Source organism: Calidris pugnax, unplaced genomic scaffold (assembly GCF_001431845.1).
Source record: "Calidris pugnax isolate Ruff unplaced genomic scaffold, ASM143184v1 scaffold11, whole genome shotgun sequence".
NCBI lineage: Eukaryota > Metazoa > Chordata > Aves > Charadriiformes > Scolopacidae > Calidris > Calidris pugnax.
In genome coordinates, this window is record NW_015090803.1 from 578,428 (window position 1) to 606,349 (window position 27,922).

General features: G+C 38.1%; 1 protein-coding gene across 1 annotated transcript in view; it reads right to left on the minus strand.

Moving 5' to 3' along the window:
- Positions 1–27,922, minus strand: part of NEK11 (NIMA-related kinase 11) — a 130,067-nt gene that overhangs the window by 99,459 nt on the left and 2,686 nt on the right. Inside the window, exons 2-4 of the mRNA XM_014937745.1 lie at positions 26,489–26,744; positions 6,690–6,855; positions 1,816–1,934 (exon numbers count right to left, since the gene is read on the minus strand). Of these exons, the coding sequence (XP_014793231.1) occupies positions 1,816–1,934; positions 6,690–6,855; positions 26,489–26,658 (455 nt within the window). The 5' untranslated portion in view covers positions 26,659–26,744. The remainder of the gene's footprint in view (positions 1–1,815; positions 1,935–6,689; positions 6,856–26,488; positions 26,745–27,922) is intronic.

Genomic DNA, 27,922 nt, shown 5'->3' on the forward strand with positions numbered 1-27,922 from the left:
AAAAAAAAAAAAAAACCACCACCAAAAAAAAAACCCCAAACAAAAATCCCAACAGTTAAACAATCAGGATTTTTATTTCCATGCCCATCTGTCCCTTCCACCTGAGGTGAATGCCAAGGAACAGAGAGCTCTTTGTTGTGCTCCCATCACTGCAGTCTGTGGGAGTGGCACTTCATGTACAAGCCTCAGATAAATTGGAATTTAGGAACAAAAATGTTCTTGCATCTTGGACACCAATTCACTCTGCCCTTTTCCCTCCAGAGTCTGACACCGTAGGTGCAAAAACTCCTTAGGCATCATTCAGTTTAGGTGAAACGTATCCCACATACTTCATTTCAGCTCAACTCAGAGATGGTTGTTCTTGGTGGCAGGTGATTATCAAATTTGGCCCATGCCCTGCTGTGAAAGTATTTGAAACAGCTACATCAATTTGGTGTTTTCACCTACACCCCAGTGCATAATAATCTTGTTTTATGAGTAATCATGCAGGATAGAAAACTATGGATTCTAGTTTACATTCAGGTTGAAAAAAATGGAATTATCATGTCCAGATTCTGGGTGTAACCTACTCTTCAAACATAAACATGTCCCCTCCCGGCTGTATTAATAATTTTGGCCATTATTTTAGGCAGATTAACTCATCTATCCAAAACATACCGGTGATTCCAGACAAACATCCTCAGCCTCTGCTAAGACAATTCTTGCAGCAGTGAGATTCTTATTTCTAAAAGCTCAATAGGAATAATAGTCCAAATAGTTCAACTTGGCAGGATGAAAAATATTGGACTTTTGGGCTACAATGCTCTTTAGAAAGGATTCTCTGTCTTGTTCATTAACGTGACATTTCAGAGCTGCCAATAGGCAAACGCAACAGGAAGGAGACAGAGGAAAGGAGAAGATGGAAAGTCAGGTTGACTTCAGCCAGCTCACTGTTTCTGAAAAGCTGCTACCAAAGGAGCTGGTATTCCCATTTGCTCAGCTGTTCCTCCAGCTCTCAATGAGGGTGGCATAATGCTGGGCCTTTTGCTCCTGGCTCAGCACTGCACTTGGTCTCTCTCATACCATGCTAAATAGGCACACCTACCTCAAAGGTGACAGCACTGGATGAGTGTGTGAGGACCAGACAGGGCTTGTGCACAGGCCCAGTACACTGGTAAAGAGGGAACTGCTTAAATCACCCAAGTCAGCCTCCCTAAATCACCTTGCAGGCAAGAACTGCACCCATGGAGATGACCAGGTGGGTATTCACCTGCATCTACCCATGGTCAAACCAAATGTCCTCTCCCAACATCACTGTATGGATGACCTGCAGTAATTTTTTAAGCAATTCTTTGATGTGCTGTTAAAAGTAATATCTATTTTCAAAAAATGTATGTATGTAACTTCACTGATTTCAGTGGAAGTACATCAAGCACATATATTGGATTCTTCACATTAAACATCTGCAAGACATCCTTGTTGACTTCCCTTGAAAAAGCTGACTTTGTTTTAACCTTTTAATCCATTCTCTTCTAACAATATCAAACTATATCTGTCATGCTAAGTTTTTCGCATGGCTTTTAGAAAAAGTGGGTCTAATGCTGAAAGACATCTACCACAGCACTGCTGAAAGATGTAATATACAATGTTCTTGCAGGATAGATAATTAATTACACTTTAGGTACATGACATATACTACAGCAGTTTAGTGAACAGGACTTTATACCTATAAATGACAATCCATACGGTTTTGGTTCTGTTTGAACATCTGCAACTAGCCAGCAAATCTACTCCCTCCCCTCCCAAGCTAAATGCTCTCATATTAAATGACTGTACCTTTCATGCATATAGTTGACTCCAAGTAACAACTGTATAAACCAGTCTATTATTTGTCTTTGAGTGAATATCTTCCCAGATTCTTTGTACTCTTGAATTTTAAAGTCTAGATCTCCACCCTGAAAAACATTGCAACATATTTGTACATTTAAAGAAAGGTTTAAAAATGTCTCTCCTTCATCAAAGTACAAGACTCCATTTTCTTAGACCTTCAGGCTCCCTTCCACACAGTCTGTAAAATTAATGCTTGCACATGAGTTCTGAACTCTCCCAGCACCAACAGCATACACAACTGAGGATCAAAATGAGATCAGGCAGTCTGGCAGCATGGGGAAAGTAGGTCAGTTTTCTCTTAGTGTTACACAATACCAGCAGTTTTCAACTCTTCTCACTTCATGTCCCCCAGCTTTAGACACGTACGTCTGAGCTGGCCATCTCAAACTCCCTTTAGAGTTAACACAAAGGAAGAGGCATCTGTAAAGCACAATTATCTCTGCCATCTAGCTGTCTACCGTAGGAAGGGATGGATCATGTTGTAGAAATGCTGGTTTTCTGCAAGGGTTTATGATGAGGGCAAAAGTATTTCCACTAAAGTCAAACATTGCACAGTCAAGAGATGCCCTGATTTATTATATAAATATAAATAACCATGACAGCATCAAAGAAACCATACTGATCTCTGAAGAATTAAAATATAGTCTCTTTAATAATGATACTTTGTCCTTCTTCCAAATTCACTTTTGCCATAAAAAAAAGCAAAATTAAAGCTTCAAGAGTCTGTAGCATGTGTTACTGTAAATACTTCATTAAAACGACTGAAGTACCACTAGAAATGGAGCAATATGACACACAGTAGGCCATGAAAATAAACCAGGAAAAGACTACTTGAAAACCCTGTCAGACATTTGGAAAAATCAGTTGAACAACACCACAATGAAAGATGTTGTTGAGGAGACTTATATGAAAACTGTTCGTTTTGCTAAAAAATAAACAGATGAGTGTCAGCTGGTTGTTTATCCAATTTATAAAATAAATGCATTTTGTCTACAAGAATGCACATTAGTGACAAGCAGTGTGTTGAGGTAACTAATCCCAGAGCAAAGGGACTATGAGTCTCATCGTACTCTAGTGACTATTACCTTGCATCAGGACAGCTTATTCTCCATAAATCATCACTTTTACATTATGCATTCTCCATAAAATCAGAAGTTTTATGAGCCATATACAAGAAAATAGTTTAACCTGTACAACTGCACCTGTATCACCATTTCCCATCATCAACCCCTCCCTTCTCTGCACTGTTGACTCTCAACGTTTTACGATCTCTTCAGAATTTCTTGTTTTTCTGTTCCCAGCACCACAGTGCTCCATATTGCTGCTACAAAATAAGCAGATTCTGTCTTTGCAGATCTATACATTTCTGTCCTTTACTTTGGCATGAATTTACAGTAATTTCTCTGGTCTCTGAGGTTCTAAGGTACAATATTCAAGAGTGAATGTTTTATAAAAAAGAAAACATGTTTTGTCATGTATCAAAAATGTGTTCCCTGACAATGTCCTGCAATTTTATAATGGAAACGTCTGCATCATCTCATTCACTAGGGAAGAGAACATGGCTTCCGCTCTCCATCTGCCTCCCTGCTGCGGCCCAGGGAGAAGCTCTTCTGGGAACTTGGAGCTTTCAGCAGCTGCTTCCCCTTTGCAACTCCAAATGTTCAGCAGCTTCCCCCTGGTTGCTTGCAGCAGAGCAGAAGGAGGAAAGAAAAAGTGTTGCTGGGTACCCGGCTGCACGGCAACCAGATGGGCTGGGCCTGAGCCTACTCACACACCTCAAAAATAATGACTCACCTATTCCAGACAGCTGCCCCAGACCATCTAGAGCCAACTGTAGGGACATCCCAAGACTCAGGGGCTGCTCAAACATGCGTCAGCTGGCTCCTGGCCACAAGGGACTACGTACTATCCAGGTGAGGGTAGATGAAGTGCAGAAGGCTCCAATCACTGTTTGTCCCTGTCCCAATGTGTCCCCTCTCACAATCACACATTGCCTTGAAAAATGCAAGGAAAAGAAACGTAGGACCTACAGAGTTAGGCTAGTGAATACTCTCCTAATTTGGGGGACATTTCCTTCAAAAGGTCTAAGGAGTACAAAAGCAGTCGGATAAAGTTCTACATATGCCCTCCAGTAACTGTATCAAGCAGAGAAGACTTGTCTGAATGTCCTACAATTAATTTAACCTTGATTTTGCATCTAAAAAAGGAATACAAAAATATTTCATAAAAGATTTGCTGAAATACTGGTGCCATGAAACTGATGAAGTTTATTAACCCAATTTTGCATTTTGGAAGGTGAGTATAATGAAGTTCATAAGGAATTTAACAAATTAAGTACATAGGGAATTTCCAAGCTGCATTTTTCATTTAAATATCAACAGTAACTTATTTAAAACAGCTTAGCATCTAGAGCTGATAATGTGAACAGGCACTGATTGCTTCAGTTACTCCTTTTGCTCAGATTTCCTTAGTGTATGTATCCTCACATGACAGCTGAGACCACAGTGATGAGACAGAAATAACTGCCTGGGGGGGAATACAACTAGTTCTGGCTTAGGATGTATTAAAATTATGCAATTTTTAAAGTAGCTATTTTGGAAAAACTGTATTTTTTTGAAGTCAAATTTATGTTACAAAATGGAATCCAAGGTTCCTGAAGGCATTTTTGTTTGAAATCTGACTTACATGATAATGTTTATGTTGCCTGTAAGATTTCAGTTCAGGAAAACTGCCAAAGAAGCTCAACAAGAAGATCAAAACAGAAAACATGTACTTCTTTTCTATAATTTTGAGTGAATACAGTTATAATAGAGGATGTCAAGCTGAGCAATGGAGACCAATGTTCTCTTTTGTTCACAGGACTGGTATAGCACAGGGCAGCTGCATTGGAGGCTCACTCTACGCTATTCATGCAAGAATGAGCAAAGTACTATGGCTAATGAATAAGTCACAGTACTTTAGAGAAAACAGAATAAGGCTCAGAAAGTAGTTCTGTTTCCATGCCAACTTAATATTTATTTTTTGTTTTGAGTCTGCCCAAGAGTACCAATTACTGCCAATCTGGTAATTATTCTACGCATGAGAAACTGAATGTACTAGGCTTCCAAAGAAGGATCAAGTAGCAATTCATTTGTCTCATTTTCAACTTATGTGCAACTTAAACAGGTATCTTTTAGATTAAAAGATTCAAATCCCACACCACATACAAAGGCAGGTTATAGGTAAGTAAATACAAAAGTATACCTTCCGGAAATGCTCCCACTAAAATAGAAAAGAAACTTTACAGCACTATGTGAAACCTTGCTTTGTACTTTCCTTGTCTGAACGTTCTATTAAATACATTGTAATTGCTAAAATGCAACGATACTACATAATGCACACTTCTGGAAAAAGTCACATCCTAGTGGAACCACTGTCATTCTGGCCTGCCCTAGCGGACTCCAAAAGGAAAAGATTCAGCTGCACAGCCAATGCCTCTATTTCCTCCTCCCTCATTTGCCTTGCTCTAATACATTCTCACGTGTTTGAGTATGTGACTTCCAGATCCCAGGGTAACTACACACCAAAACATTTTCACGCAGGGTAGTTTACATTGCCTAAACAAAAACCATTCCAAGGTGTGCTGCAGCAGCTTATGATTACTATGGTGATTGCTATTATGCTCTTTTTTATTCACCTGTAACTTTATTCCAGATGAAGGAAAAAAAAAAAAAGACAAAAAACTGTACACCAAAGCCACCAGTCCAGCTCTATATTGCTGCTGGAAGAGGCTCCCTTATTCCTATAGGGTTAACTGATCTGGTGCTGGGCCACTTTCCACCACTGGTAGAGAGAAAATGAATCAGTGCATGGGAATATCTGGGCAGTTAGAATAATCCTTCAGTTCTGAGCTCTGGATTTCCACAGAGAGTTGGCAGTACTGAATTTCCATCAAGCCTCAGCTGTCAGACATTCAGGGAAATTACGCAAAGAGCCTCTGCATGGGTGTTAAAACAAATATTCAGATTGCATAACGGAATTGAACATTTCAGATTTAATTTTAAAAAATCTCAGCAGTAAATAGGCATTTAACTGTCATCAAAGAAACCTTCTAAGGTTTCTTTGGCAGGAATAATACTTCTTTAATTACTCAGACCAAAGCCGAATGCTTGAAGAAATGTGAGTAGTTAATACAAGTTTGACTGGTGGACAGGTAACCCAGTAGTCCAGGGCCATTAGCTTCCAGAGCATTTCGGATGTCTAGCAGAGCACAACTGAATAGTCTGCTTCACAGTTTCATGAAAAGATCACTGTATGTACAACAGATTGTATTTTTTTAACATGGTACATCTATATTTGATACAAAGTAGGCACTTGTTCGATACAAACTCTTAAAAAGCTGGCTTAAGTATGTACAAATTCTTACTTTAAAGCCTTAAAACAGATTGTATCAATATTTTTTTAAACCAAATGCTGGAGTAAAAGAAACTGGTAGCTATACCCTAGTATATCCTTCAATGCTTTTTGTATCCTCCAAACTTTGGTGGTCTTTGACTATTTGTCTATTCTCTACTTTATAAAGCCAGTGCTGCTACCAAACTCATCATCCATATGATCAGGCCTGAGCTTCTCTGGTTTGTCTATGAGCTATGAGTCTCATGTGAGCAGTTAACGTTACTTATTTGAAATATGCCTAACAAGTAGCAGGTGATACCACAGGGAAGAAATAAGAGTAAAATTCAAAGAAAAACATTAAAGAAAACTGGGCTATATTTCTTTTAAGACCCTCTTTTAACACACACATTCTTTCAAATGTCTTCAATGTAATCTACAAGTCTCACCTCGCAGTATTCAGTGATAATGCAGAAACTATCTCGCTCCACAAAGCTTGCATGAAATTTGACAATGGCTGGATGGTCTAATTTGGAGAGTAGTTGTGCTTCCAGATTTGCTTCAACTGTTTCATTAGGCTTTAGGTCTCCAACAGAGATTTCCTTTAGAACCTTTCTAGAGAAAAACAGGAAATCTTTATATTAAAAATAGAAAATCACATCATGCTCAAAAACTCATCATAATTTCTTTAAATGCAAAATAATAACATTAACCAAGTACTTGACAACATGAAATAATGAGGCAAATATAGATAAACAAACAGAATGCATTAAAATGCAAATAAAAATGCTGGTCACCATAGCGATTAAGCAACATTTTAAAAATATTATTTTGAAGTATTTTTCCCACTTAATCGCTACTGCACTGTTTTCTTCATGACATGTTTTCAGTGCTATGGATTAATGCATAATAATAAACATAAATAAAAAATCAAATCTAAGTGATTTCAAACCCACTCAGAGCATATGTTCAAGATTCATACAATGAAATAAGCAGCAGCAAGAAACTGTTTGGTTTTGTGGCTTCTGCCAAAATCTCTCCATGGAGGCATAAGAAAAATCACCCCGAGGGTAGTATTTCTGTGACTGTTTTTCTGGTGATAAAATCAGATGCCTATTTTTTTCTAAAGATCAGCCTGCCCTTCCCCTGAACGCCTAAGTGGAAAGTGCAAATTTGGACTTGTGGTTGAAACCTAATTCTGCTGTTTCAAATAACTATAAATTTCATTGTTTAACCTTTTTTTCTAGGAGGTCCTAAACCCCCTAAAGCTGAAAAAATTAAAGGGATTTTTCATATTCTTCAACATGCAAACATGCTATATGAGAAACTGGGGTTCAGACAGCTCTATATGATACCTGGAGTTGGAGAGTTTATTCTTAACTTGTGCTGGAAAAAAGCTCTCAGTGCAGGGCACTATGAGGAAGCACATTTTGCTGGCATCTTCCTAACGAAATGTTTAAAAAAGGCATGCATCACACAAAAGCACACCATTTCCATCTACTTTACTAGCTGCTGAAGAATGGATCATCAGTCTATGTCTGAAGGAGCTGACTGAGACTATCAGAGAATATCATGGTATTTTAGTGAAACAAAGTGATGCATTTCCAATAACTTTTGAATACATGGAAGGAAAGTTCCACACTGAAAGGATGCCTTCACAGTGCTTTTAGTAATTCCCCATTCAATACTGCATGGATATAAAGTCCCAGTAGTTAAAGATGACATTGATAAAACCACAGTAATCAACTTGATCTAAGGATAAAAGTCTGTATTTCTTCATAAGAAAATTTCGTGCTAAATCTCAACCATCGTTTTCTGACTAACAATGCATAAATTTTTACATAAACTTGCCTAATCCCCATCTGGCAGTGTGATGGAAAAAACCATGCCATTTGATTTGTCTGTATCTCTACAGACAGGCTTCATACTACGAAGACTGGTAATACCTACTGCAATCTTCCAATCTTCAGTTGACATGGGGACATTATTCCTTCCCTCATATAGATCATGTCACAGAACTGACAAACAGAGTGAGTCTTTGTTAAACACCACTTTAATACAAGTTTCTTGTACACCCAAGACAGCAATAAAAGCCTGATGTGTTGATGTGTAGGGATGGCTTGTCATCTTAGTCACTCGGTGATTTTGATGTTGTCATCAGCTGTCAGACAAGACAAGGTGTTTTTCTTATTAAAATTCACTCCCACAAGAACAAATCAGGAAAATGTACTTTTGTAACTAAGGTATTGGTTTTCTGTGACACAATGCTAATTAATACCCAAAACTGGAAGTCATTTGCATCTAGAAAGAAAACTTCTGTTTACCCCATTTCAATATTTAAACAAGTAACTTCTACCCTAACAGGCAGCAAAAATGCTTCCTGGGATTTACAGAACTCCTAAGATAACTCAAATGTGGCATCTCTGGTGATGTCAAATATGCTGGTAGAACCATAATCTGATAGCCTTTTTCCCTATCCAAAGGAAAAAAGAAAAAAAAAAAGAGGTTAGCAATCATAAGAAAACAACAAACTTTTCTTGGCTGAACAATCCTGACTGCTTTTTCCCTCTACCAAGAGAGCCCAGCTCTACACTTTGAAGGAGACAAAGTGTTTCTATTTATATGATTCAACCTGCATTTTAAGGTTGGCTTATAATAAAAAGTTATCACTGCTCATAATTTAGCCATTGTACTTGTGTATCATCCGCTGAAAATCTGCAGGGATTGAACAGTTCAGAAACATATATAGTTAGGTTACACACAATATTTTAAACAAACCTTTTGAAGCATATAACACGAACATTTGTTATGCATGTTGGGAATAACAGACTCTTCTGTTAAGATTTGGTAAAGACTTCATCTGGAGTATTCAGGTCCATCTGGAAGTCAATTTTTTTCATAAAACCTGCCCCTATATTTTCTGCCACTTAGGCTCAAGTATTAAGAAGGATTTAAAACATCCAAAACAGTTTGCATGAACTAAGAAATCATAGTTTTAGGTGGCACATACAGGTAAAAACACTAAAATGCAGATGCCCTCCAAATACAATAGCTAAAACTACCCCTTTTGATATAATGATAAAAGAGTTGTACTAATTCATTGCTGTGAGGGCGGTGAGGCACTGGAACAGGCTGCCCAGAGAAGCTGTGGCTGCCCCATCCCTGGAGGGGTTCAAGGCCAGGCTGGATGGGGCTTTGAGTAACCTGGTCTGGTGGGAGGTGTCCCTGCCCATGGCAGGGGGGTTGGAACTAAATGATCTTTAAGGTCCCTTCCAACCCAAACCATTCTGTGATTCTGTGATTTAAATTTATTTATTAATATAAATTCAGATCATAGCACCATTTAGCTTGGAAAAGACCTTTAACATCATTGAGTCCAACTGCAAAATCTAACACTGCCAAGTCCACCACTAAACCATGTCCCTAAAGATAAGATAAAATGTCAGTGAACACAAAACTATAAAACTTTATTACGGAAGTGCTAGCAGATATCTTAAATACAGAAGAAAAAGTTTTAACTGTGTGGAAAAAAACCCTAGCCTTGCAATTTAATAGTGTAAAGATACTTTTAACTTGAACTGACCACAACTGAAAGAGCCTTGTAGTGAATGCATTTGTATCTTAAGAGTTACAAGCGCTGGATGTCACCGTTTACATCCACATTTACAGAAGCTGGGTCTGGTACGGGTTACAGCACCCACTGCCCTCCAGGGTGGGAAAATAATATGAGAGATAAGAGCACTCCCCACACTACAGAAAGCAGCTGCCCTGCCTCCGTGGTGCCCGCAGCTCGGCAGACCTTCCCCGGGAGCACCTCCTGGTTTTCATCAGCAAACCCTTGCTGGCTTGCACTGTCACGCTTTGAAACGCAGCCCGGCCAGCGCACCGTGTCTGAAAGCGCAATAACGTGGAGCAAATGGGGACAAATAGAGCAAGACTTCAACAAGAGAAAAACAAGCACGAAGGTGGAATCCTCCAGGATATGGACACCCAGTGGGAATCCTTTTTGAGCTCTACTAGTGACTGACAATATGCCACAACAGCCTTTATCTCAGTCTATTTGCGCTGATCTAAAATTAAATGTTTTACAACCCATCTGGTATTTGTTTACATTGATGACATACTTTATTATTATATAATTTGGTTTATTGGATCAGATGCAATGCTTAAAAGAAAACAATCTTTCTCAAAACGCACTCTGTTTACTGAGTAAACTGCAACATGAATTATTGACTATGTGTATTATCTTGCTGATAATGAAGTAAAAGAAATAGAATTCTTTTAATATCAAGAATAAATAGGTCAAACTACCACAGAGAGAGTGTGCTCTGGGAATACATGATCAAAATTTGAAGGTTTTTCTTAAATAGAAACTTGATTTTACACAGGCAGTCATTCAGTTAATTGCAGCCTGACATTAGCAAGACCTGCTAGCAGGTAATCAGTGTGGAAAGCTGGAAATTTATGATTCCATATAGCTGATATTTCCAAGTCATCTTGAATTCAATATAGAGAGTTGTGGCATAACCCACAACTGTGTATTGTATTTCTATCCACTCTGACCTATGTAGGACTACCACTTCGACCTGGTAACTCCTCACGACAAGAGCCACCTGCAACTCTGTAAAAAAGTATCACCTCGTCTGAAATAGGATCTGAAATTGGTCATAAACAATAAAATAAAAGGAATCCATGCCTAATTAATGATCCCTTAAATTCTAGTTATCAAACAGCAAACAGAGAAGGTACGATACTACAAGTGGAGACCAAAATGATGAACAGGCAACAACGCACACGCACGAGTCCTGACTGCACAACAGCTTCCACCCTATTAAAACTGGGAAATTCAGTAAAAAGGACACCATTTGCATACAGACCAGATGAAGTCACTGATCATTACTGCCTCTCACAGTCAGTTGCATTCTAGAATATCACACAGTTGATGAGATTTGCTCATTACAGCCAACAGCATAATTCTAAAATGATAATAATGGATTTCTGTTGATAGCTGCCACACTGAAAATATATCCTGGAATCTAATTTTTTATATAGAGTCCTGCCTGCCCCCAACTTTAACTGTCTTTTCTGTACAGTTCACACCCAGATATTACAGATTCCTTTTGATTTGACATTACACTGTGCACATGAGGTACTCCTCATGTAAAGTTACTTGCCCTCTGTCAGGTGCTGTAGTTTCCATTCAGACCTCTCATGTTTGCACTTTTGCACATCCAGCTTTTACTTGCAATTAAGATACTTTACTGATTTTATGTGGCATCCTATTGCTTGGAATCTACTTGCCTCACTTAGGATGGTCTTCTAGTTCCACTGTAATTTTCATCTAACCCTTATCCATGATACATGCAGCTACCTTGTTACTAATGATCTCACTAGATTTCTCTACCTGGTGTCAGCGACTGGCTTTCCTGCAGTTTACAGCTTAGTATCAAAAATTAAAATAATCATTCTTTATATTTTATCTATTATATTTAGAGCACCAGTATCTGCATAGTGTGACCATTCATTCATCTGATGGATGAGGGAAAGAAGGAGTTGGTGAGACCATGAAACGCAAAAAGTCAACAAACACAAGTCAGTCCTACTTAAAATGAATATTTGGTTTTAGTAAACAGTAAATTGAGTGCGCTTGACTTGGGGGGAAATCAAGAAGATTACCACGCTTCCAATGAAAAACAAATGATGAGTACTGTTTGCAATTCCTACTTACATATGTATGTTTACTCCTCAGCCAAAACATTTCAAACCTAAGTATTACTACACAACTTCTTAAATCTTATCATTCCCATGGCTGCTACTAATATATTACTTGAGCCATAAACCAATTCAAACCTAAGTATTGCCCCAAAATTCCTTAAACATATGCTGGGCTTCTTTTGCCATTCCCATGAACACTACTGATTTATTAGTAAAGCCATAACAACTGTCAATGATTGGCTTTTACTATCCTCTGAAATAGGATATTCATGCCATTCATGAACATTCACAAACATCAAGAATTAATTTCTGCAGACAACACCAACTGGGGCGGGAGTGTCAATTTTCTTGAGGGTAGGATAGCTCTACAGAGGGGTTTGGACAGGCTGGATTGATGGGCCAAGTCCAATGGTTTGGGGTGCAACAAGGCCAAGAGCTGGGTCCTGCACTTGGGTCACAACAATCCCCTGAAGCACTACAGGCTTGGGGAAGAGCAGCTGGAGAGCTGCCTGGCAGAAAAGGACCTGGGGGTGCTGGTAGACTGTCGGCTGAACATGAGCCAGCAGTGGGCCTGTACCGGGAATACTGTGGCCAGCAGGACTAGGGAAGTGATTGTTCCCCTGTGATTGGCACCAGTGAGGGCCCACCTCGAGAACTGTGTTCAGTTTTGGAGCCTCAACACAAGAAAGACATTGAGGTGCTGGAGCATGTTCAGCAAAGAGCAGCAAAGCTGGTGAAGGGTCTAGAGAACAAGTCCTGTGAGGAGTGGCTGAGGGAACTGGGATGGTTTAGCCTGGAGAAAAGGAGTCTCACGGAGACCTTATTGCTCTCTGCTACCATCTGAAAGGAGGCTGCAGTGAGGTGGAGGTCTGTCTTTTCTCCAAAGTAACAAGTGATGAGGAAATGGCCTCAAGCTGTGTTGGGGGAGGATCAGATTGGATATTAGGAAAAGTATTTACACTGGAAGGGTTATCAAGCATCGGAACAGGCTGCCCAGTAAAGTCGCTGAGTCACCAACCCTGGAGTTATTTCAGAGATCTGAAGATGTTTAGGTTATGATGTTTAGGGACATGGTTTAGTGGTGGACTTGGCAGTGCTAGGTTAATGGTTGGATTCAACGATCTTAAAGGTCTCTTCCAACCTACATGATTCTATGATATTCCCTGAGTTAACCACTAAGAATTCAATCACTATCTGAGCACTGTAATATCTGTAGATGCATTAAATATAATTTCATTTCCTAAATAAGCACTTTAAAGAATTTAACAGTGCTTAATCTTTGAATGGTGATGAAATTTCATAGATTTACAAGTGAAATGGATGATTCACTTCTCATTTCCATCAGCAAGTCACAATTATAGCACCTACAAACATTTTTTGAGATGCCTAATTTTCAAATGTTCTAATATATGCACTAACACTGAACAGTTCAGCTCATAACATAAACAGTTTATGGTTATTTGAAAATTAACAGTTCCTAATTAGTATCCCAAAGAAACGAGAATATATTTTCTGGGACAAGATCATGACAGAGAACACTGTTGAAATAAATTAGCTTAAAAAAATACAGCTTATATCATTTTCTTCTGCACTGAGCAAAATCTCACATATACAAAGGGGCATAATTCAAATTATTTTTGGTCAACCATATGTGCCAATGTTAGAAAAAACTGATAATTATGAAGTAAAGCAGAGTACTTGTGTTATTCTCCACAGAACTGAACAAGTCATACTACTACTGCACAAAAGTACCATTAACATTATTTATTTAGATATTCAACCGTCTTTATTTTTAATAATTCTTTGAGGCATTTTAGGTTGCCGTCTAAGTTGATTAAAAATTACAAAATAAAAGTGGACATTGATTAATAAAGGAAGAATTTTCCTCTAAAACTGTGTTTTTGAAAGCTGGAATTTTTTTCCTTGGCAGAAATGAAAAAATAAAATGCAATTACATTTATAGTCTATTTATACATTTCAGCTCTATATTAACCACTAATACACTCTGATTGAACTAAAGAAATTTGTGTCTACTCAGGAAAATTATTAAAAATTATTATGGGGTACACAGTCTAAATACCCGTGAATGTACTTCTTTTAGTAATACTTTATCTCTACATGTTGCATTATCACCATCTACTGTTCATTTATCCTTTTTTCTACAGCCCAGCCTTGTTTAAAAATGTAATTAAATGTCATGCTGCCACTAACCTAAACAGAATTTGAAACAGAAATGTGACAAGGACTAAATAATTTGCTTATCCTCTATATCTTTGAAGACTTAATTCTATCGAACATCAAATCATCTAAATCAGGCATTTTTCCACTGCAATTTCATTACACATACCTGATACATTTCACTATTAACTGCTCTCTGCTAATTAATATTCACCTTCAGAAAAAGGAGATAGTGTTAGAGAACTAAAGCTTGGATTCAGCATTTTGCTTTCAAGCATTATAATATGATTAAACATCTCACAATTGCCATGGTACATTTCTTCAACTTGCAGACTTGGGCTACACCATCTGTCAAAAAGAATTTTCTGTGCATAGGAATTAGTTTAAATTGTGAAATTTGTTTCAATTAGAAATTTTGAAGAAAGACCCTCCTATCACCTGATCCATATGAATGAGTTTACAGAAAACAGAGAATTTTGAAGAACAGGAAGTTGCAAAGGGAAACCAAACACACTAATTATCGCTGTAAGAATGCTTTCCATAGAAATTCAACTAAAACATTTCCTCATGTAAAATTTACTTAGTTCTTTCCTGAATGTGAATATATTTGTAAGCAGAATTATGTTCCTTACAACGTTGCAAGGATATTTATGTCAACAGTATTGTCCCTTCAGTGGAACTAATTCCCATAAGTAATTTAAATACTAATTGCTGCAACTTTAATGAAAAACCTCTCTTCCTACATGTCTCTTTCCAGCAGACATCTCCTTCAATGTTTATTTCTGATATGCTTTGAATTATCTATGGTACAAAAAAAGGGGGGGGGGAGGGAGAAATAGAGATAAAAGGACAGTTTATAGCTTTACAAAAGCATATTACTAAATAGTCTACAATCAAAGGCAAAGGGAATCAAGCAATGCTGAGGAAATTAATTGTGTATACCATCTATTATTAGATAAAAATCTTTTAATACTTTCTAGTCCTCCTGAGTATGATACTGTGATCTTAGCAATCAGTGAAATATGGGCAACTCAAAAATTAAGCAACTACCCGGAACATTGAAAAGTTATTTTAGAACATATGAAGGGCAAACCATGCATATAAAAGAAACAGCAAACTAGAAATTACATTTACTAATGCATCACATAAGCACAAAAAAGCCAAACCCAAAACAGAAAAAAAGAAGGAAAAATACACTGACTGTACAGCAAATCCAGAATTTATTCTAATCACTGCAGCAGTTTTCTCATTACAGTGTACTAAATACAACAAAGAGCCAGAAGGCTCGTTCTGCATAGAAGAATCGACAACATCCTTGATGCAGACAAGAGAAAACACCTTGCCAACAAGGGTAAACTGCCACAAGATACATAAATAGGCATATTCAAATATTGCAAAACCAAACCGCATCTTTGAAGCAGGTGGTCACAGTTTGACCTAAAGTAATAAGGCAGGACCTCTCCATCTTCTTACAAAAGCTAGATTAGAAATGCATAAAATCCAAACATCAGTTTTAAGAAAATGAATGACATACAGGTGATGTCAAGGCATTAGCTTAATTACAAAATCATTAAATTCTGTTTCTGCCATGCATCTCAAAGAACCAATAATTTACCAACAATACCTTAAGCACAATTCTGTGCTCAATGTTGAAAATACTGCTTGCAAACATTTTGAAAAATCAACTTAACCAGCAGCACCACTCACTGCCTGCACACAAGATCACAACGGGGTGGGTGCTGCAGCACTGAGCTCAGCTCTGTGGGGGATGAGATTTAGAGTAAACCCAAATAATATTTTCTTTAGGAACTCTGCCTCCCACTCCCATAAATTAAAAACCTAGTTGGAATACACTCCAGTCAAATGGACAAATCCCACTGAAAATTAAAAAATAGGCTACATAGTCAAAGAAAGTCATAGTCATAAAAAGGAAGAAAAGAAAAAAAGAAAATAAGAAAAAAGGAAAAGGGAAAGAGAAAAAAGAAAGAAAAAAAAAGAAAAACCAATAACGATTCCATCAAAGATCAAAAAGATGACTGAGCAAATGTAAAAGTTGCATCAGATGTGGCTGCAGAAGATTTTCACAGGCACCTATAGTGCACCGGCTGAACAAAAGGTCCCGAGACGTTCTGAATATTCACCCTTTGATTTTAAAGAATCCACAGAATATCAGGTTTTATTTTTTTTTTTTGAAAATGAGGGAACTAGAAATGTTAACAAAGGAATTGCTTGCACAAAGGCCTGCAGTATGGAAGTAGCTTTAAAATGCCAAAACCATCACCAGCATGAACAGTATAAAATCTCACATCCATGCTCCGATGCCAAGATATCCTGCAGAGCACCCACTAGAGACTTATCCAGCACAGGGACTTTCCAAACTTTCTTACACTCTAAGTAAATTGTTCCAGTGTGAAATGGACCATTTCTTGGATTTGTGTGTGATAAAACCATTAATTCTGTTCTACCATTTTTTGCTGAGCATCCCTCTACACAGATGCACGTGTGCACCTGTTTCCATAGCTTTGTGGTAGCTGCAAATACGGGTAGGTTTACTGGAGACAGGAAGGAGAGCTGTGCTAGGCTCTAATGGCAGTGCCTGTCTTCTGTACCCGTGTTGTACTTTGGCACTGTCACAATCTCACTACAAGGTCTCCAGCTCCTTAACTCCATATGCCAAAGGCTGCTGAGGAGCCCCACAGTGCCATGCTGGGCTGCAGGAGGTGGGGACTAAAGCATCCTCCCACATAGGGAGCAGTGAGAACTGCTTAAAATTAGTCTGGTGTTATCAAACTGGTCTCTGAACCAGCATTGGCCTGCACTAGAAGGGCACTGAAACAACTGTGGACTGAGCTGTAACTGCCTACCAAAACTGAAACCACAACATTTACAGATTCACTCTCTGGCAACCCCCATTTGCAGGTGTACTCTTAAACTACAGCACAAGAGTGTCAGCCGCTGCTACAGAGGTTTCAGCAAGGACTTTGACACTTAGCTAGGTCTTGACCCCCATAGCATTGCTCACAGAAAGTGAAAGTCATGCTCAGCCATTCAAGTGGACAGCTGGTGAAAGCTAACTTCTTAAACTGCTCTAGCTAAATCAGCAAGACCTCTCCATCAATGTTCTTATTATCTCTTACTTGGGGACAAGATTGACTGTACAACTGAGTAGTGATACACCGTAGCCTGAGCCTTACATGAAGAAGCAGAGGCACGCTTGACTGAACCAAGCAAAAGATGGTTCACTAAGAAAAGCTTATTTAAAAATAAGCAGCAATCAGGAAGGTCCTATAGGAAATGCACCTTAGTTCAGTTTCCAGGGAGACCATGAATATCTGTTCACATATCTAAAATGACCGGGTAGGTTCTAGTTTTAATTTCTAGTTTTTATTATTAAAAGAGGGAGAAGAAAAAAGGAGAGCAGCACAATTAGATGAACACAACACAACAACCGGCAGAGAATAATTTGATACCATTCTAATCAATTCAGTATCAAATGGCCATTCCCTTGGAGTACCTTTAGAGAAGCAAACAGGCAGCAAACGCAGGGATTTGACGACACAGCAATCTGTTGATTGTCGCTTGGATATTCCTAAGTTACAAAACTCTTCCACCTTTAGATTTTATTTCATTTGTTATAAGAAGCCATAAATAATTGAAAGTCATGTGATAAATTATTCAGCTAAGTGCACAGTTTCCAAGGAATCATAGCATGAGTCTGGATTAATGGTATAATGCAAGTCAGACACAGAAGTTGAGCTAACACCCCACAATTACCACACACAGGAGCAGGCCAGGGAGTTTGGTGCTTCTCAGCATGTGTTTTCCACCACAGGGACGTATAAGTACCTTGTGAATATTTATGAACTAGAAGTCCCTATTGCCTACTGTGTACTGCAGCTGCTTGCCTATGCATGGTTATGAATTAGTGAAACTTAACCCAGAGCTTCACCTGGCACAATTGATGAGGACATGCATTATCTATAAGTGATAGCACTGGCCTTCAAGACTACTGCTGAATGTAAGTCTCTACTTTAAAAGACATTTTCTTTACTCATAATTACCTGTTATAATTAACTGTTAAACCACTCATAGGGACAGAGATAGAAGTAACTGCAGTGATATCACTGTTCGCTGTAAAAATGCTGGTACAATCCTGCTGCTTTTTTTTTATACAAACCAAATTATCTAATTATTTTGGGTAGGTCTATGTCCATGATGTCCAGAAATAAAAGCAAACTCCTCAAAAATTGAGAGAGACTTTTGCAAAAGCATATGCAGGCCAAGAATCTGGGGGGGAAAAAAAAAACAAAACAAAACACACAAAAAAAACCCAAAACAACAAAACCCAAAACACCTACAACCCCAAAACAACAAAACCCAAAACACCTGCAGATGTCCTGCATTTTGAAGGTGATTTGTAAATTTATATTTTGGGTAGGTCTATGTCCATGATGTCCAGAAATAAAAGCAAACTCCTCAAAAATTGAGAGAGACTTTTGCAAAAGCATATGCAGGCCAAGAATCTGGGGGGGAAAAAAAAAACAAAACAAAACACACAAAAAAAACCCAAAACAACAAAACCCAAAACACCTACAGATTTCCTGCATTTTGAAGGTGATTTGTAAATTTAAGTAAATTTCTCAGAGTGTACCAGTAAATTAATTTACAATTCATAGAAACTGTTTCTTAGACAAAACATTGAAATGCCTTTCTTCTCTTTGTCATTAGAGATTGCATTTTAGCAGATGATTGAGTTTTATAAGACAGTACTGGCTTGATAACTACTGAGCTGATAAATAAGTTTCATTTGTAACTCTGCCAATGAAATTGGCATTGCACTCACACATAAGCGTGCCCTGAATTTCCTATCCAATAAGATCTAATAAGCTTCAAAGCACTTACATATTATATGTTAACAAAGAACTAAAGGTAGATATTAATGGTTGGACTAGATGATCTTAAAGGTCCCTTCCAACCTAGGCGATTCCGTGACTCTGTGATTAAAGATCAAGTACACCGGAGAGTTGCAAAATTTCTAGTTGTATTGTCCCATCAGCATTTCCAAATTTTTCCAGTTGTCCTAAGTGTAGTAGCCTTGTCTACCAAGGAGAAAACTATCTGTCTAGCAAGCACTACTCAACTTAGGGAGTTATCATCCAGTTTCAACCAAATCTGTCAGAAGGGCAGCAATTTCACGGATCTTAAGATGATCTTATTTAATGATCTAAGTAGGAAATGCAAGAGCCTTAGATTAGCAACCCCTAGATCTCTGAAGTTATATGTTGTTTGAGTTGCTAAATAGCCAGTGTACATATACCAATCATCTCACATGCGCATATCCTCAGTGACCACCACAGTTTGACCCAGAGAGTTGCAAAATTTCTAGTTGTATTGTCCCATCAGCATTTCCAAATTTTTCCAGTTGTCCTAAGTGTAGTAGCCTTGTCTACCAAGGAGAAAACTATCTGTCTAGCAAGCACTACTCAACCTAGGGAGTTATCATCCAGTTTCAACCAAATCTGTCAGAAGGGCAGCAATTTCACGGATCTTAAGATGATCTTATTTAATGATCTAAGTAGGAAATGCAAGAGCCTTAGATTAGCAACCCCTAGATCTCTAAAGTTATGTGTTGTTTGAGTTGCTAAATAGCTAGTGTACATACACCAATCATCTCACCTGTGCATATCCTCAGTGACCACCACAGTTTGACCTGTCTCTTTTCGAGCCACTAATTAGGGAATACAGAAGGGAAACACAAATCTTAGATATGAGAGGGAAGGGAGAAGCTAGAGCTATGATTAGAGGAAATAAAAGAAAATGGCATGCATTCCAGAAAAAGGAATGTGCCCATTATGTGCATGGTGAAAAAGCAGGGCTTCTTGTAGTAGGATAAGGGGACAAAGGATTCAAGTCACCAGGAAACGAGGCTTCCTTCCTGCCATGCACAGAACAGCTTGTTTTCAAATTGTAGAGTTGACCCTCATGATATTAGGCTCTAGATGAGGGTCAAGCACCTCCAGTGTAACTGAAAATTCTGCTAATATTTAGCAAGATTAGAATATCAAGGAATGTTTTCTCAAGTAGGGGCCCAGTTATTTTCCAGGCGTACCATATTCTCGCAAACTGTTTAACCTCCCTGGTTTTTGCCTACTTGCAAACTGGATGAAAATACTTCACACCTCTGAAAAGTGCTTTCAGGTCCCAGAATGGAAAGGGTGCTAAATGCATGCAAAGAGTCATTCTAAACAGACAGTATTCCATAGTGGGCATACATGGGTCAAGAAAAGTGACCGAGTAGCACTGTTTGTCCCTTGCTAGTAACATTAAATTATACAAATGTAAAGAAGCTTAACTTTACTATTGGTGCAACTTATTAAAAAAAGAAAAAGAGGAAAGTGAACAAAAATACATAGTAATTTTTACTCAGATTAAAGCTACCATTTTTTCTTCTTAAGAGAGCCAAACCCTCTAAAAATTTGTGAAACTCCACTAATAGGTAACTACTGATGTGCATCCCCATGTTGGTGCAACTTATAAAAAAGAAAAAGAGGAAAGTGAACAAAAATACCTAATAATTTTTACTCAGATTAAAGCTACCATTTTTTCTTCTTAAGAGAGCCAAACCCTCTAAAAATTTGTGAAACTCCACTAATAGGTAACTACTGATGTGCATCCCCATGTAGCATGCCAAAATTCAGTTCAAAGCCTGGACAAGACTAACAAACACAGCAAATATTTGCAGGAGCATCCAATCATTATTTGGGCTCTGGTTACCTATTAGCTAGTTTATAATTTGAAAAAATGATTTGCCAATCTTATTTGGGCTCTAGTTACCTATTAGCTAGATCAGTTTATAATTTGAAAAAATGATTTGCCAATGCTCATTTTAGAGACCACTAGAACGGAAAGGTAGTGTCAATATTAAGCAATTCAATCTCAATTCTAGTGAACGTATCTAGTATCAGGCTCACAACCAGAAGATCTGCAAATATCTAACAGGGAAAGTATCAAATAATACATAAACCAAGCCATACTGTGCAAACTGGAACTAAGCAGCTTGGTTTTGTACAATCATGTCTCCTGCGTTTAACTGATTTTAGGGTCTAAGATGATATAAATTCTGACCATAGTTTCTTCCATAACTGGGGGCAATTGATGAGTTCTCTCCTCTGTGGATTATCCTAGTACATGAGAAATTTCTTTTGTAGAGAAGAGTCTCCCAGGTTCTGGCCTTTCTCTTTATAAGGACATTTATTTTGTTCCCTACTCTGCTGTCTGTTTTCACATAAGGTGCAGAAATTTCTATCTTTGATGTTTAACCCCCTGTCAAACTTGGTGAGAATCATCCAATAGGATCAAAAGCTCTTGCAGATGTAGAGCAGATGGCACAACTTTCTACACAAACATGGAAGAAAAAAGTCACCTTCCCTAACCATAAATCTAAAATCAACAACTTGCATTTTTCTTTTTAGGAAACTGTTCTGAAATTCAAAATAGTTATTCATTACATGTCTGCACAAAAGATATCTCAGAATGAGGTAAGTGTGACCATCTCACTCCAGAATACTAATCACTGGTTTGTTATTCTCCCTCTCCATTGTGGATAATATACTTTGGAACAAAAAACACAAGCAATACAAGCAGTCAGCAAACTTCAATATCAACAGAACCTATGAAAGCATATTTAGGAATATAGGACAAGCTGGAGTTCACAGACATAAGATGATGTATGGTATGACTAGGGATTCTTCCTGGCCTAGACATTCAGCTGTTTAGCTATGTCGTAGCTGAGGGCTGTTTACTACTATATCTAATTTTCTAGTTGCAACAGGGTGGAAGGCAAAATTAAAATAAAAAATGGTTTTCAGAGTCACCTAATAAAAAAGAAGATAAAATTAGGGAAATTCCAAAGGCGTATGAACAAAAGTTACGAGAAAATAGAATTTATGAAAAATACAAATTAGAAAGCTAAAGCAACAGGCAAGGAATATGTTGTACAACACAACACTTACGAGGCACTTATAGTAAGACACCTACGTACGCTACTATACTAATAGTATGTCATAATCCTATTATTTAGATAGTACTCAGCTGTATCACACTGGATGTCTCTGATCTAGTACGGACCTCAGAAGGTCAGTAATCCTGATCCCATCCAAACACAGAGCTGGAGATCAGCATGAAGCTACAAGAGGCAGGTATTGCTGGCCTAAGCAGCTCTGTGTGGAGAGTTTTATGTGAAATAAGTCTGTTAACTTGAGGCATGCACCGAATAATCAAACCTGTCTCCTTCCCAGCTGAAGCAACTGTGTGCATAATACTTCACTCACTACAGCTAAGATCCTTTTGGGGTAACAAAGTACAAGGCATATCCAAAGACTGTTTCTAAAATCATGCAAAAGCTTTGCTGAGCATACATGAAATTACACGATAACCATTGTTAGTCACTGCATTAACTCATTCTGTAGACATTGCAGTAACGGGAAATTGAAAAAGATATCCCAAACAGCTTCTGTACCAATATCCAAGATACCACTTCCTGGGAATTTGTGTTCTTATGATTTATTCCTATGCTCATTACAGTGCTTCAGACTGTAGCAATTTTCAGGAAACTATCTGTGGCTGAGTTCACACTGTATATAACATTTGTCTCAGCATGTTCTATACCATCTCTGAAATAACAGACTTCTAATTCTGATGAGATCATTTGTGACCTAAATATCTCAATTCCTTTTTTTTCTGCCAAAGTGCTTTCAGAGTTGTATCAAGATTATTTTTTTTTTAAAGATAACCACCTAATTTTTTTTCATTTGAAAGTATATATTTATACTTTCCAATGGAAAATACAACAGAATTAGTAACCAGTACAGTTCAGTAAGAGATTACTTTCTGATTTGAAAGTAGTGTTGAGAACATGACTTCTATTATATTTTGCCACCTTAAGAAATCAGTATTTTTAAATAGAAGAAAGTGTCTATACTCTCTCTTTATGCTACTTGAGCTTTAATGTTCACCTGGTCCAGTATTTTTGTCATCTATCAGCAGATAAGTGGTAGAAAGTTGGCAGAATCTGCTCTTCAATCCCCATTTGAGGCTCAGAAGGAATGAAGAATAACTGTGATACGCAAGTACCCCCTAGTGATGAAAGGATGAACTACAGTATCGCACTAGCACTTAGGCTGGTTAAATATTGTTGTAGTCACAAAAAGAGACTCATAAACAAACAAACAAAACCAATTTGCCATTTCATACGCAGGCTCTGTCCTGAGGATGGCAGAGGACACAATCAGCCTCATCCCTAACAAAACAGAGGCATGAAATGCTGCAGGCAGTGAATGCTTGTTCAAAACAGTTACTCAAAGTTCTCAAAGTAAAATTCTAAAGCAATAAATAGAGATAACTGCTCAAAAGGAAAGCACACATTTCTGCTTCTGAGGTTTGTCGGTTTGTGCCATAGCAGCAATGTGTGAAGACACACATTTCACTACACTGTTAACATTCTAAGAGTGAGTTTAGTAAAAGCTGAATTCTGAAGAGTCTTGTAAACTCAAGTAGTTTCTGTCACCCTATCTGCATAATATATGATTTTAACAGAAAAATAAAATGACAAATATTTTCTATTGCTTTTAATTAAAGTTTTCATTAATGAATATTTTTGTAGCAAACCATAGCTAAGCCTAAGATACATCCAAAAGTCTTATAAACCAGCTGGAAAATGCTAAGAGCTTGGTGGCCTTTAACCCTAATTCAGGGAGCTGAGAAGCTGTAAATTGTTGTAGAAGGAAAACAAGTGAAAGAATTATGTCTTGGCTGCACATTTGTTAAAGGAATATTGCCAAGAATACATTGTCCCAATAGCAAAAAGTGAGGCACAAATGAATCAAAAAAAGCTCTTTTATCACATAATTGCTCATTAATGTGTCTGTCAATAAGGACTGAAAGACCCCCATATTTAAAGGAATAACGTATTTCTGGCTGAAGAGCACACTGATTAGATGTTTCAGACTCTAAACAAAAAGCCTCACGAATTTTATTGGATAAAACCAAAAAAATTCACATTTTCTTGGTGTAAGTATCAAACCAATAGACAAATACAGTTCTACACAACTGGAAGTCCAGCCAGGAAAGCATTACCCAGACACTCAACTTCAAACTCACATACAGAAATATCAACACTCTGAAAATGTTCTTTTCTCTGTGTGGCTTCAGAATCCCAAAGGGTTTATCAGCCAAACTGATGAGACCTGTCCACATTCAAGCAGGTAAAAAATAAATAATCAAGATTTCTGGCAATTGAAAAAAAAGTGTTATCAGTTAGGTATACAGCAACTGGAAATGTGTTTACTGGAATTTCTGTAACTATACCTTCTCAGGTTTCATTCAGACAACTCAATTATAAAAAAGATAGGACATTAAAACAGTACAGTTTCTTTTGAGACCCCTCCAACAATCTGAGTCCTTACACAGAACCGATTCCTGAAACATCTAATTAATTGTTATCAAAAAAACCCTTAAGAACAGTAATTAAATAAGAAATCATCAGAAATGAACAGGGAAGTCCATTAAAATACATTCAGAAATTCTGACATTTTCATGTTCCTTTTAAAGGTTCCATGCTTTGATGGGCATGTATAATTGAATGACACGTTATAGAGGTAGATACTGCAGTACCTGGACCTGATTAGACTAAGGATTCTATTCTTCCACACATTTTTTAAACAAAAATGTCACGTTCATGAAGATGGATAAGCATGGGATGTAAGGCTCAGCACTTCAGTAAGTGTTCTGAAGAAAGAACTTCAAGAACCAACTTTATTTATAAAACACAAAGACCTCAAAAATAATCTATACAATTACATTGTCATAGAATTCTCTAGGTTGGAAGGGACCTTTAAGATCATCTAGTCCAACCATCAACCTAACTCTGATAAAAACCATCACTAGACCATATCTCTAAGCACTATGTCTAGCCATCTTTTAAATACCCCCAGGGATGGTGCCTCAAACCACTTCCCCGGACAGCCCATTCCAATGCCTTATAACCCTTTCAGTGTAAATATTTTTCCTAATATCCAATCTGAACCTCCCCATGCGCAACTTGAGGCCATTTCCTCCTCCTATCACCTGTGACTTGGGAGAAAAGACCAAACCCTGCCTCTCTACACCCTCATTTCAGGGAGTTGTAGAGAACGATACGGTCTGCCTTCAGCCTCCTTTTCTCCAGGCTGAACAACCCCAGCTCCCTCAGCCTCTCCTCATAAGACTTATTCTCCAGACCCCTCCTGCTCCAGCACCTCAATGTCTTTTTTGTGATGAGGGGCCCACAACTGAACACAGTACTTGAGGTGGGGCCTCACCAATGCCGAGTACAGAGGGACAATCACATCCCAAGGCCCAAGCTGACCTTCTTGGCCACACTGCTGGCTCATGTTCAGCCGACAGTCGACCAACACCCCCAGGTCCTTTTCTGCCAGGCAGCTCCAGCCACTCTGCCCCCAGCCTGTAGCGCTGCATGGGGTTGTTGTGACCCAAGTGCAGTGACCTGGTACTTGGCCTTGTTGGGCCTCATCGCATCGATCCCGCCTGTCCAGATCCCTCTGCAAAGCCTTTCTACCCCACAACAGAACATTCTCACTCAACTTGATGTCCTCTGCAAACTTACTGAGGGTGCACTCAACCTCCTCATCCAGGTCATTGATAAAGATGTTAAAGAGCACTAGCCCAATATACACACATATATTACATATTGACATAATTATGAAACAAGACCTTATAAATTATAAAGTTTTAAGCCCTTAACAAACAATTTTGTTACAAAGAAGAAAAATAAATGTGTGAAATGTGGCATATACCTTTGCCTTGCTTCTTGACAAGACAATGATAAAAATCTACCTCAGTTCTGATTAAATACGAGGGTCTTTTCCACAGCGTATCTCTTACATTAGAAACTTGTCTCAGGTATGGCACTGGGGAACAGGTAAGTTACATATATTTCTACTGTTTATATTATTTGTTACAAAGCTTCAGAGGTGTACATCACTATGAAGATGAAAGTCTGAGATTTTCTACCTACCTCCACTCTGTCTTGCACAAGTAAATTTAAAAGGATTTTTAAAAAGGATAAAAGTACAGTAAGAAAGACATATCTGATAAACTATTTAAAAAAAAAAAACAGATTCAGTTGGAATTCTGAGTCAGCATAAACTCTGCTCCTATGTCCTCAGTAAGTTAAACAGTTAAAGTTGCAACGTAACACCAAACTGAAAGATGAGACATAAACACAAAGAAAACATCTACAATGCAAGAAACATGCTCCAGCATTTTTTAACTTAAGGTATGGAAAAGGTTTACTTACAATTCTTCTCCTTGTTTTGCTTTTCTGTCAGAAACCAGATATACACTTCCAAAGCTCCCATTGCCAAGTTTCCTCTGAATAGTGTATCTTCTTGCAATCACAGCATCTGAGCACGCAGAATTAAATCTGGCAACAGTGACACGCTTAGCAGTTTCCTGAAATTTCAGCATTGCTTTGTGTAACACAAATTACACAAATTTCTCTGGAATGTAGCTTTCAAATCCTTTTAATCTTCCACGGATGCTCACGGGATACACTTGAAACAGAAAAAAAAAAATGATTTTTCAATGTAATATTCTTATTTAAATCTTCATTTAATACTATCACAGTGCTTATAGTGCCCAGCTTGCAGGAAAACACAAATTAGGTGGAGTCATTAGTTGTTAAGCTGTAGGTAGCAGACTTGATAAAGAAACTCCAGTTAATGTGGATGTGACATAGTTAGCCTTCCCCTAAATCAACCTTAAATTAATTCACTAGGACAGAGAACACAGGGAAAAAGAAATGCAGGTGCTTATACAGTAATTTATTTTAAAGTTGAAGGGCTTTTTGCAAGGACAATTACACCTGTGTCTCACCAGAGGATTCCCATAGCTATCACAGAACGGTAGGGGTTGGAAGGGACCTTTGGAGATCATCTAGTCCAACCCCCCTGCCAAAGCAGGTTCACCCAGAGCAGGGTGGACAGGAATGCATCCAGGCAGGTTTTGAAGACCTACAGAGAAGGAGACTCACAACCTCTCTGGGCAGCCTGTTCCAGGGCTCTGTCACTTTTGGCACTCCTCTCCAGCAGCTGCCTTTATACCACTGCAGTACCCAATACCAAAAATATCTGTTTCAGGATACAAGTTTCATTATTTTTGTAGATACTGAAGCAAAATCTCCACCCATCAGTGGAGTTCACTCCCATCAATAACTACAAAGCTGTTTTCTCGGCTCTTTCATTTGCCCCTCAGATTTCACCATCTGTTTCAGTGCTGACCTCAAACCTTCTGTGTGATTCACTAATAATATCTTCTGCAAATTAGTTTCCTAGTTATCCACAAGCCTACAAGACATTCAATAAAACCCACTTCTTCTAAAAGTTCTTAATTTCTCCTTTGCTGTAATAATAGTTTCTTGAACTACCTTTCAAACAATTTAGCTTTGCTTTGGAATTCTATCTAATTGAAGTCCTAATTCTGCAAACGTAGGGACTGCAAAGGCAAACCTCTAGCATTTCTATGTTTTTCAATAACCAAACATGAATTTAGAATAACTTTGTCCCCTCTACCTTCCTCATTCCAAATGATAAAGGGTAGGTGTTTCACTGCACATAATAAAATGCTACCTGCATCATTTGTACTTGAAGATCCTTTGGAGCAAATAAAGATGTTGCAAGATGCTACAATCAGTGCAACTAATACTATCTATCTATCAGCACTGCCTGCAGCA